This window comes from Argentina silus, assembly GCF_951799395.1.
Source record: "Argentina silus genome assembly, chromosome: 6".
Taxonomy (NCBI): domain Eukaryota; kingdom Metazoa; phylum Chordata; class Actinopteri; order Argentiniformes; family Argentinidae; genus Argentina; species Argentina silus.
In genome coordinates, this window is record NC_139660.1 from 21,492,097 (window position 1) to 21,504,516 (window position 12,420).

Genomic DNA, 12,420 nt, shown 5'->3' on the forward strand with positions numbered 1-12,420 from the left:
ACCACCCTAACCTAACCAGACTCACCTGACCGTACCACCCTAACCTAACCTAACCTAACCTAACTTGACCTGACCACCCTAACCTAACCGGACTCACCTGACCACACTAACCTGACCTGACCACACTAACCTAACCTGACTCACCTGACCACCCTAACCTAACCTGACCACACTAACCTAACCTGACTCACCTGACCACCCTAACCTAACCTAACTCACCTGACCACACTAACCTAACTCACCTGACCACACCAACCTAACCTGACTCACCTGACCACACCAACCTAACCTAACTCACCTGACCACACTAACCTAACCTGACCACACTAACCTAACCTGACTCACCTGACCACACCAACCTAACCTGACTCACCTGACCACACTAACCTGACTAACACTGACGTTAGAGGACTAAGCAGTAGAGACCACAACTGGTTCATCATTGGTGGGAATAAAGTCAGCAGACTAAAATTCTAACAACATTTAATCTATTCATCAACAGTAATGACAAGTGAACAGATATTACTATTTTATTCTATACAGTTCAAATCTCTACAGAATGATTCTCAGGCATGGGTACATTTAAAAATAGAATATATTATTCTAAGCAGCAGAATACTTCACCCATAAAGAATATGTACACAGTCATCTCAAGATTATTATGATCATCGTTACAAAAATACATCATATCTTTCTTTCTTTGTGTCAGCTCGCCATCAGGTGAAGGGATGATTCAGACAAATTTGCTAAGAACTCAATTCAATGTTCTTGCAAATCACATCAACATTGAATACAGATTGTCAAAAAACTCAACATCAGATTACCAGGTTGGAGGGTGGGGGGGCGGATAGGTCTAGAGTAGCCTACATCAGAGTGGTATATTAGAACAGTGGCGCCAATGAAATGACTGGAGGCTTCAAATAGTTCACAAAATTCCTTCCTGTATTAGCCAATATAGATTTTTCATTGGACTAAACCATGTAAGTGGGCGGGGCTAATAAGACTTCAGACGAGGGGGAAAATGGCGGACGAAAAAAGGCAGCTTCAGCCCCAAAACGTCATGGCTACTATCAAGTAAAACAATAAAACTACCACACATTTGGCAAATCTCTCTCTTGAATTGGTTTAACCACACAACCTTTAGCACAGCTAAGAGGTTTCTCAGTTGAAATTATAGTATCTACAGTGCCTTTGGAAAGTATTCAGACCCCTTCACTTTTTCCACATTTTGTTGTGTTATAGACTCAATGTAAAATAGATTTAATGAAAAGAATTTGCCATCAATCCACACACAATACCCTAGAATGACAAAGCGAAAACAGGTTTTTAGAAATGTCAGTAAATGTATTAAAATTGAAATACAGAAATACCTCATGTACATAAGTATTCATTCCCTTTGCTATGACACTCTTAAAATGAGCTAAATTGCAAAAATGTCATTAACAAATCACTCAATAAGTTGAATTGAATCCATACTAATGCAAGATTAATAGTTAATGTAATTTTGGAATTAATATCTCTTCATTTTTAAAGGGTCTCTGATTTGCATAAGAATCACACACTGTGTGGATCAGGTTGTCATTACAAACTGAGCAAATGGAGAGGAACAAAACTGCTTAGGAATGCAACCCTGAGACCTGGGGAGACTTACAAAAATCTACAAAGTTGAATGGTGGAGAGGAAAAAGCAGTCGATGGGACAACATCATCTCAGTCACTCTACAAAATTGGTCTATAACCAAGTGGCCAAAAATAATTCCTTAATGGAAAATAATCTCTCTCATATCCATAATTGTGTTTGCAACAATGAATTCAAGTTATACAGCAAACTGGAAATGTGTTTATTTGGTTTTACTACAAAGCATTTAGTTTGGTGCAAATCCAGCACATGCAATGCAGTTTCTGCACCATCTCTCATGTGAAGAATAGTGGTAGCTGCATCAAGTTATGGGTATGTTTGTCACCGGCAGGGACTGGGGAGTTTGTCAGGATCAAGAGAAAATTATGAAATTTTCTGAGTTGGTAGTGATATCCTAATCTACACAGTGTGTAATTGATTCCTATGCAAATCAGAGACCCTATAAAAAGAAAAATATGAATTCCAAAATACCATGACTATTATCCTTGCATTAAGATGGACTCAATTCAACTTATTGAGTGATTTGTTGATGACATTTTTGCATTTTAGCTCATTTTAAGAGTGTCATAGCAAAGGGTCTGAATACTTATGTACATGAGGTATTTCTGTATTTCAATTTTAATACATTTACTGAAATTTCTAAAAACCTGTTTTCTTTTTGTCATTCTGGGATATTGTCTGTGGAGTGATGGCAAATTCTTTTAATTGAATCCATTTTAAATTGAGCCTATAACACAACAAGATGTGGAAAAAGTGAAAGGGTCTGAATACTTTCCGAAGGCACTGTATTCAGTTCAAAAATGATAATCCAAGATAGCAATATTTCTCAGACTGGCTACCTAGGCAAGCAAACGGTTGCCTGACAACTTGGTCCATAGGTTTTTGTGAAGGAACTGTTTGAGTCTCTACAAGCGTTAGCCAACAGAAAATTTACCCCTTCATTGTCACCACTCTTCTAATATACCAGTCTGGCCTAAACCATAAGGATTAGTCTGCATAGCCTAGAGACTGCATGGACTAGCCTTGTGTTTCTTCGATGTTTCAAATGGGAGAGTTTCACCATGGCTTGATCACTCATAGATGAGTCACTGGCAAGAGTCATATGTGTGATATGTATATATGTAGTCATGTACTGTAGTCCTATATTCTACTTTAGAATGTATAGTAAGCTACCTTAAAACACACCTTAGTATTTAAAAGATCTACAATGATTTTAAATGTACAACACCAACACCATCGGTTCCCTTGTATGACCTTCAATATTTCAATACCTCTGAGCAGTGCAATAAAAAAAAATAAAAAAAAATAAAAGGAGATTGAAAGCAGTCTTGGGTAATCATACCGTAGTGAAGTAAGTAAGGGTTGAGAGAGGAGTGGTGGGGAGTGTGTGTGCGTTCGTGCGTACGCGATCTGAAACATACATAACAGCAGCTACACCAGGAGCTCCTCTGGCTGGTAACAACAACAACAGTCTTCCCCCTGTTTGTCTCTCTACCAAAAGGGAGGTGGAGTGAGTGAGTGAGTGAGAGAGCGAGAGAGAGAGAGGCTTAGATTTTCTGTCCACCTCTTGCAGGCTCTCTAGCCTCTGCCGCAGGGCTGCTGGAGCTGTGTGTCAGACCTGTTCATAACCCAACACTGGGCCGAATGAAGACAAATGGGTTTGATTTGACACTCTTTGAAGCTTGTGGACTGAAACATCATCAAGGCGCTCCGCGCCAGGCAACACAACCCTAATTGATTGATTCATTGTGGGGATATCTGGAGATTCTTCTTCTTATTAATTATTATTTCGGTGCATTTAAATAGAGGAGATTCAGTAAAATAGGTCCTCACTTTTCTGGACTTCGGGAGATTATACAACCTCTTCTCCATTTCCCAATAAATGTTCTGTTCACATCAACTTGTTTCTCATGCAGATGCAATATAACTCCTGCTTTTGTTTCAGCGTACTGTACCAGAGGTTCCAGGCAGATAAATAACACGTGAACACATTCAGACACACACATCTACTGTAAGTATCAGCCAAACCTTTCTCTTTACAGTAGTTACTGTGTTGGAGATGACTTTGGCCACTGACACTTACAAGGAAAGGCACAAACTAATTACAGAGAAGGAGAGAGAGGAAAACTAAAAGCACTGATCAAATGAAGAGACTTGACTTGTTGACAAAGGTTTGGAAGGATTGAGTCCATTTTTGCGTGGTCTGCGGACGGGCAGACGTCACCTTCTCCAAGGCTTGGTTCAGCCAAAGTCTATCCGAGGCCGGTACTCCAGGACCATGGGGTATGACTGAAGGAAAGACGGTACATTACTGTTATCAGAAAGACGCCACATTAGCAGAATGACAGTCACAGTTACCTGACTGAGTTGGAAGGTTTATTCAAAGACACAAAAGTAAACCTCCTGGCAACAAATGACAAGCAGATTATATATAACTAACACACTTTGCATTTCCTTCTCAAGTGTCCCAGATTTTGTTCTGAAATCTATGCCAAGAGAAAGCCAGAGACAGAGAGACAGGTCCCTTTCAACTGACTTCAAACCCCACCATTTCCTGGATGTCATTTAAAGGAGAGCAAACTTCCCACTGAAGCGTCCAGATCCCAATGGCTCTCAGTAAAGAGAAGAAGATAAGTACTGTTTGGGATGTCAGAAGCATGGCACTGAGTCATGCTTGAAGTGATTATCATTCTGGGTCTCGAGTCATGTGCAGTCAGTCCAAGTCTGCTGCTAGTGAAATAAACAAGGGAGTTTGCTGGATGTTCATCAGTACAACACAGTCTGAGTGTACTTTGAAAAGCTGTTTATATGATACTGTGTACATATATTGAAGATTTAAGGTGGCCTTTTTTTTTTTAGAAGAATGGATCTTGCCTTTCCCTGAACAGCAGAAAGCAGATTGTGCAATCAACCTTCATGCCAGTGCTTGATTATGGTGATATCATCTACTGTACCAAAATGCAGCAGCCACAACTCTTAAACCTTTGGATGCCATCTACCATAGCACCCTTCGCTTTACCACAGGTGATTGTTTTAATACTCATCATTGTATTGTTTATCAAAAGATTGGCTGGACCATGTTAAAGTCCCGGGGAGTGGAGTAGCTAATTCTCCCTCCTGTCCGCCCTCTCTTAAAGCCCCCCTACTGAGGCAGCTGTCTGCACTCTTCAGGGGCTTTCTACACATACCATATGAGGCCCTATCATTACCTACTGTTGAACTGCTTTACACACACATGCTGACGCGCACACGCACACACAGACACGCATGCACACACACAGGTGGGTACAGGGGGTAGCTGAAAGAAAGTCAGATAGAATGATGGACCCATGGATAAAAAGATGGTCAGAGGTTAACATTTACTGTAGGTAGATAGATGAAAGAATGTTAGATAGACAGACAGACAGACAGACAGACAGACAGACAGACAGACAGATAGATAGATAGATAGATAGATAGATAGATAGATAGATAGATAGATAGATAGATAGATAGATAGATAGACAGACAGACAGACAGAGAGAGAGACAGAGAGACAGATAGATAGATAGATAGATAGATAGATAGAAGGGAGGGATGGATAGATCAATACAGTTAGATATGAGTATGAGTTACACTGAGAAAGCGCTAGTGGCTGGCAATAGGAACAAAGGATGATGGCTGAAAGAGTAGTTGAAAGAGAGTGAGATAGTAGGATGGACAGACGGATGGAAGACAAAGCCCATACTGTACCTCGTATGGCGGGGGGGGTATTCAAATATAAACTTTGTTTACATTTACTTGACACACACACACACACACACACACACACACACACACACACACACACACACACACACACACACACACACACACGATGGGACAGAAGCACCCCCAAACTGACTGGAAATGTTTCAAACAAATCCTCTGCTGGCCCCTCTCTCCTGTTCGGCTCTGTCTAGCCTGAGGGAGGTTGTTCAGGATGTGGCCACAAGATAATGCCTTTTAATCACCTCCTCATTCATACGCTTCACGCCAGGCGTTAGCAGGTGACAGTTGGGGAACAAGATGGAGGTCCAGTGGCTGGAGGACAGAGAGGCATAGGATGCCATGGGGCACCGGCCCGGCGGTGGAGTATTAGTGTGTGAAGCATTATTGATAACAGGACACTGGGAAGGTCAGACCTGACCCCCAGGGTAGGATGAGGTAGAGGAGGAGGAGGAGGGGAGAGAGGAGGAGGGGAGAGAGGGAGGAGGGGAGAGAGGAGGAGGGGAGAGAGGGGAAGGGAAGAGAGGGGGAGGGGAGAGAGGGAGGAGGGGAAAGAAGAAGGGAGAGAGGATGGAGAGGAGAGAGGGAGGAGGGGGGAGAGAGGAAGGGAGAGAGGGAGGAGGGGGGAGAGGAAGGGAGGGAGAGATGGAGGAGAGGAGAGGAGAGGAGAGAGGAAAGCAGCAAGTGACTCACGTCGTCACCGCGCAGTCTCCAGCGGGTCATGTAGATGAACTCCATAGTGTGGTCCTTGCCCATGATCTCCCCGTTACACAACACGTCCAGCTGGACACACACACAACACACACACACACACACACACACACACAGACACACACAGATAGATAGATAGACAGACAGACACACACACACACACACACACACACATACACAGACACACACAGACACAAAATGATCAAATGAACGACACCCCGTTAAGAGTGAAGTCACATTCTAACGCCTTTGGAATGCCGCCTTTTCCCCGCTGTTCCATGAACTCCAGGTTCAACGTCAACGTCATACACGATAGAGCACCCAGCCCACCACAGGGCCAAGCAACACACCTGTTACTGGACGCTCAACGTCAATTCTTCACCGTGTGTGTGCCTTACCTCGTAGGAGCTGGGCAGCTTCAGCTTCAGACTGAGGAACTTCTTGATGGATCCCACAGTGAGGCGGCGAGAGCACCGGATGAACCTCTTCAGTAAACCCTGAGGTTTGAGAAAGAGGAAAACGCCAAACAGTTCCTTCTCCACATACTTTCTTTTTTCTGTATCACAAGCACACACACACACATGCGCAATCGTGCGCTCACACACACACACACACACACACACACACACACACACACACAGACACATAGACACATAGACACACACACACACACAGACACACACACACACACACACACACACACACACACACAGACATAGACACATAGACACAGACACACAGACACACAGACACACACACACAGACACACAGACACACACACACAGACACACACACACTCACCTTGACTGTGTTCTCTCCAGCCTGGCTGTTGTTGCAGAGACAGCTGAGACAGATGGCGATCTGGGGGTCGCTCCTGTGGTAATCCTGATCATCTCCATCATCCTCATCATCAGTGAAACGAAGCCTCTTAGATCTAAGGCCTTCTCCTATGGAGCATCAGGACAGATCCACCATATCTGAGACTCTACAGTAATAACATATTTAACACAAGCGACAGCAGGGCCACCTCTAGGAGAACACAAACCCCTGTCTGTCTGTGTGAGATGGAGGACTATTTTTCAAGAGGGAGGTTGCTTCCATACCTTTTCCATCCTCTTTTGACTTCCTCCTCCAGAACTCCACCTCCTGCTGTTCCTCCTCTACTCAACCGAAACAACCGTGAGGAGAACAGAAATACGAGTTAGAATCAAAATCAGAATCAGAATTCTTTAATTTGGCCAAGTATATTTGCACATACAGGAAATTGACTTGGTGAGGTTGGTGCATGGGACATAAAAAAACAATATAAAAAAACAACATAGAAGCAAATATTAACAAAAAAAAGTTAGTTAGTTCAATGAGAAACATGACCCTGTACATTGAATGACGAGAGGGTTTAATTGATATGAATAAAGATATTGACTAAAGGGAGGGAATTTGAGAGTTGAGAGGAAGTTGAGAGGAAACCCACTTTCTCTGAGTCCAGGCACAAGCTTGAAAATGATCTCTTCAAGGGTATTGTCCAACCTAAGCAGACAGAGAGGACCGGAGGAGGGGAGGAAGGGTAGAGAGAGAGACAGAGAGAGGGGGGGAGGGGAGAGAGAGAAAGTGAGGGGAGAGAGAGAGAGAGAGAGAAAGATAGAGAGAGGGGTGGGGGAGAGAGAGAGAGAGTGAGAGAGAGAGAGAGAGAGAGAGTGGGGGGAGAGATAGAGAGAGAGAGAGAGAGAGAGAGAGAGAGAGAGAGAGAGAGAGAGAGGGGGGTGGAGGAGGAGGAGGAGGGGAGAGCGGAAGAGAGAAAGAAATCAAGAGGAAGCTGTGGTTTGTGTTGACTTGCAGTTTTCACAGGGAGGCGTGCAGCTGTGCAACGGTGTCGGTGTGTTACCTTAGCATCTCTAAAGGGTTCGTCTCATGGACCTGAATGCCACACTTTGGGCACTCGTTGCTGTCTTCAAAGTGCTGGACGATGCAGCTCTTACAAACTGAGGAGAAAATAAGGAAAATCATTATTTTGAGGTGAAATGAATCATGAAAGATGTGGGGAGGGATAGGGATGGATGGAGTAGGAAACATGGACAGAGAGAGAGAGAGAGAGAGAGAGAGAGAGAGAGAGAGATGCCAATTCAGTGTTTTTGAATGCTATGTAAATGGGTCTGCATTAAAAGAAAACCATGATATGATATACCTATGATAATGATATGAAGTAGTATCTGTAATACCTGCATATTACAGTTAAACCTGTATATTACAGTTAAACCATTAAACCATTGACAGGAATAGACAGCATAAAGACAGGGGCAAACAGAGGATAGATTGACTTACATGTGTGCAAACACTCTGTGACAGTAGTGGGTTTGATCAGGTAACATCTGCACAGGTAGCAGGTGATGAAGTGGTTAAAGTCTTTGACCAGGTACCTCCTCTGAGTGGCCATGATCAGCCAGTGGAGAGCTGGGGGGGGGGAGGATCACACAAGTGCCTGTCGCCCCCAACACCGCTGGGGTGATCTCTGTATCTTCCTCATCTTCATCCTCAGCCAGTCCTCACGAGCTGGGAAATACATTCTCCTGAGGACGATCTAATACTTTTACTCCCAGGTTACCTGCCGAGAAACACACAAGTGAGCCAGTGAGATCGTCTCAAGCCATGTGTCACTTAATGTGCAAATGACGGTGACTTGAAACAAAAGAAATGATTTAAAGTAAATTATAGGCCGATAGCTGGAATAACAGGATAGGGCCGGTCGTGTCATCGACCGTGGCAGTAATGCATAAACGTCATAAATGCGTGCCTCGGTTTTGCTAGAAAAATCCCTGGTAGCCTACGCAGCTCATAAAGTCGAAGTGAAAGCCCACGCTTTTCACTGAACATGTTTTCTTACCGTCGGGAACGTCAAGGTTTGTGTCACCTGCGTCAAAACAACAATCTGAACCCCGACAGAGCAGACGGCTTTAGCCGCGACGACGTACGCACCACACAATCGAAACAAAGTTGCAGGCATGGCAAAGTGAATGTGAATCTGAAACTTGCTACAGAAACGAAAGCCCCCTGCATTCGCGACATGGACACAGTCCTGCATGTCACACGTCCACTACAACACGCGACATTGGAGCATCATGACACTACAAAGTTTGACACTTTGATGCCGGATCCAAGGACACGCTTTCTGAAATATACCTAGAATCTAATCTTCTTACCTATTACTGTTTCCACGACGTTATCATGAGTAGAGAAGAGAAGAGAATGCTCATCACGCTGCGAATTCTCAGTGAATTCAGCGATCGGGGTGTCTGGAAAAAACTAGCGGTAACAGCAGCGGTACCCCTGCCAGCCTCTCCAACCTCGCAGAATGTGAAAGTGGGCGGGTTAGCTCCTCACCGGCGTGTGTTATTCCGATCAGTGGTTTATTCCACTTTTGTAGTCATAACAAAAACAAAAACGCTTTACTCCTATATTACAATTAAAAAAACCAATAGCTGTGTCGTGTCCTTACTGTCCAGCGTCACGATGCAGGTATTAGAGCAACTATATCATATGATTATCAGAGGCATATCATATCATCGTTTTTAATCGATATTCATCTACATTCAAAAACGCTGAATTGGCATCTCTTGGAGATTGGTACGATGCGATGGAGGGAGAGGAGAGAGTGATATGATGGAGGGAGAGGAGAGAGTGATATAATGGAGGGAGGGAGAGAGTGATATAATGGAGGGAGGGAGAGAGTGATACGATGGAGGGAGGGAGAGAGTGATACGATGGAGGGACAGGAGAGAGTGATATAATGGAGGGAGGGAGAGAGTGATATGGTGGAGGGAGGGAGAGAGTGATATAATGGAGGGAGGGAGAGAGTGATACGATGGAGGGAGAGGAGAGAGTGATACGATGGAGGGAGGGAGAGAGTGATACGATGGAGGGACAGGAGAGAGTGATGCGATGGAGGGAGAGGAGAGAGTGATACGATGGAGGGAGAGGAGAGAGTGATACGATGGAGGGAGGGAGAGAGTGATACGATGGAGGGAGGGAGAGAGTGATATAATGGAGGGACAGGAGAGAGTGATGCGATGGAGGGAGAGGAGAGAGTGATACGATGGAGGGAGAGGAGAGAGTGATACGATGGAGGGAGGGAGAGAGTGATACGATGGAGGGAGGGAGAGAGTGATATGATGGAGGGACAGGAGAGAGTGATATAATGGAGGGAGGGAGAGAGTGATACGATGGAGGGAGAGGAGAGAGTGATACGATGGAGGGAGAGGAGAGAGTGATATGATGGAAAGCCCTTTGATCACTTGGAAAAGTCCTTATAGTCCTAAGAGGACCACTGTCTGAGGACAGGAGTCAAGAAAGCCTGACTGCTTCCCATCATGGCTTCTATTCACGTTGGAGGCTGGTGGAGGTAGAAATCGGAGGATGGGCTCATTGTAATACATGGAAAGTAATGAAGATCCATGCTATGCATTACAATGAGCCCATTCTCCGATTTCTACCTGGTGGAAGCCCTACATAGACTCTGAAGGCATCACACATGTGAGCGTTCCAGGTGACACATTGGTCTATTGTGTTGTGTGTAAAGAGGGACAGGGATGAAGGCTATACGTTTACATAGGGTGGTATGTACACAGACACACCAGGACACACAAATCTTCCTATATTATCACCTCACCCAATGATGTAATACCTTCCATCCTTATAGTGTACAGCACATAGACTGACATCTTTCTTTTCTCTCCATCCATAGATACGCTCGTTTCCTTAACGACTCCTTAGCGACGGCAGAGCAGCACTTCTAGAACCATCTCAATAATGTTGGGACAGTGATGATGTCATCGATCTCAAGATTGTTCAAGAAGTGATATACCAACACTGGGATCCGTTTATAGAGATATGAACACTAGAGGGCGCACTCCCCTACATTCTGTGATTATATGGGAAGCGCCATGTAGTCGACTTTCTTCACCCTCTGTGATTTGAATGGCTGTGTGGATCACATGTGTCTCAGGTCAGTCATTGATTGACACCAGTAGATGGCGTTATGCACCTAAAAAACATTTGCAATCGACAGATAAACTTGTTGAAGAAGAAGACCATGTATTGATCCAATAGAGAAGTGGTTTAGTAAAGTGGTGAAGTAAAAATGTTGTCTGTGACCTTCTGGTTCAAGCCAAAAATAGAACCGGTAATGCATGGACCTGTTCGGAGGGGCGTTCAAGGACGTTCACAAGGTGGTGAATACGTGCTGTGTGCACCTGGAGACGGACAGGGCGAATGACATAGAAGGCCGTGTGGCAGGAGGAGAATCCTCTGAACGATTACTTTCTGCATAACGAGCCCACCAAGGTGCTGTCTCTCCAGAGTACATCTGGGATGATGCCAAGGGACCCGGCATCAACAAAGTCAAGATCAAGATCATCCGATGCTCCAACTATGCAGAGATACGGGAAAGTTGGCCCAAGGCCCAACAGGCAGCCGCCAAAGGCCCCAGGACGTTCTGATTTATTTTTGTTCAGGCAGTAAACTGCAAGTTCAGGGGGCCGCTGGTGCCGGCCCTAATTCTGTGGAAAGGGACTTTGTTTTATAACTTTTCCCTCTGTTTTGTTTAATTGTTCTCTTTTGGTAAACCTTTCGCCCTCTATCCAAGTTACACATTTGATTGTCATGTGTACTTTAAATGACATCTGGGCTCTTCCAACACTACAGAAGTGCATCTTGTATCATAGCTTTCATTCAAGACACCCAGACCCAAAAAAAAGGCTGTGTTTAATTTTAGTAGTTTATTAAAGTATGATAATAAAATTCATCTCGCATTTCTCATCCACAGAGATCTTGTAACATAACCGTTGTTATGTGCACTTCTTTAATAAATTAATTTGACAGAATGTTAACATTATCAAGCATGGTATTTTAAGGCCGGTTGTGTGTCATAATAAGTTACTGTAGGAGGTGGTAGGTGCAGACACATCAACTGCTGTACACTGGATTAGGTTTGCAGTCATGATTCTTCTTTACTGTATGTGTGTGTTTGTCTTACTGGCGATCCCAGTCTGAAGAGACCGGACGCACTCCCATTGGAATTCTTCCATATGCAGCCCAGTGAGAAAAAAATAAGAAATATACTATAATTATATTGAAATGTAAGAAAGGCACCGTTAAGCAACTGACAGAAATACAAAGGAAAACGAACCGTAAAATGTCATTGTGAATGAAGTAAATCTTACACAACTTCACTCTTCAGACCGACTGTTACATTTCTTCACTGGGTGAGTCCATCATTATCTAAATAGATTAACTAGTCTTTCCTGCCTCTGATACATACATGCTAATACCTTC

The 12,420-nt window shown here is 44.0% G+C and overlaps 1 protein-coding gene across 1 annotated transcript; it reads right to left on the reverse strand.

Moving 5' to 3' along the window:
• Positions 1–523: 523 nt before the first annotated feature.
• Positions 524–9,421, reverse strand: LOC310805582 (polycomb group RING finger protein 5-A-like). The gene is made up of 9 exons (XM_083671328.1): positions 9,291–9,421; positions 8,416–8,695; positions 7,979–8,075; positions 7,568–7,623; positions 7,200–7,256; positions 6,898–7,043; positions 6,495–6,593; positions 6,079–6,168; positions 524–3,927 (listed from the first exon to the last, which is right to left on the reverse strand). Exons 2-9 carry the CDS (start codon positions 8,525–8,527, stop codon positions 3,880–3,882), a joined length of 705 nt encoding a protein of 234 aa, XP_083527454.1. The 5' UTR covers positions 8,528–8,695; positions 9,291–9,421; the 3' UTR covers positions 524–3,879.
• Positions 9,422–12,420: the final 2,999 nt, after the last annotated feature.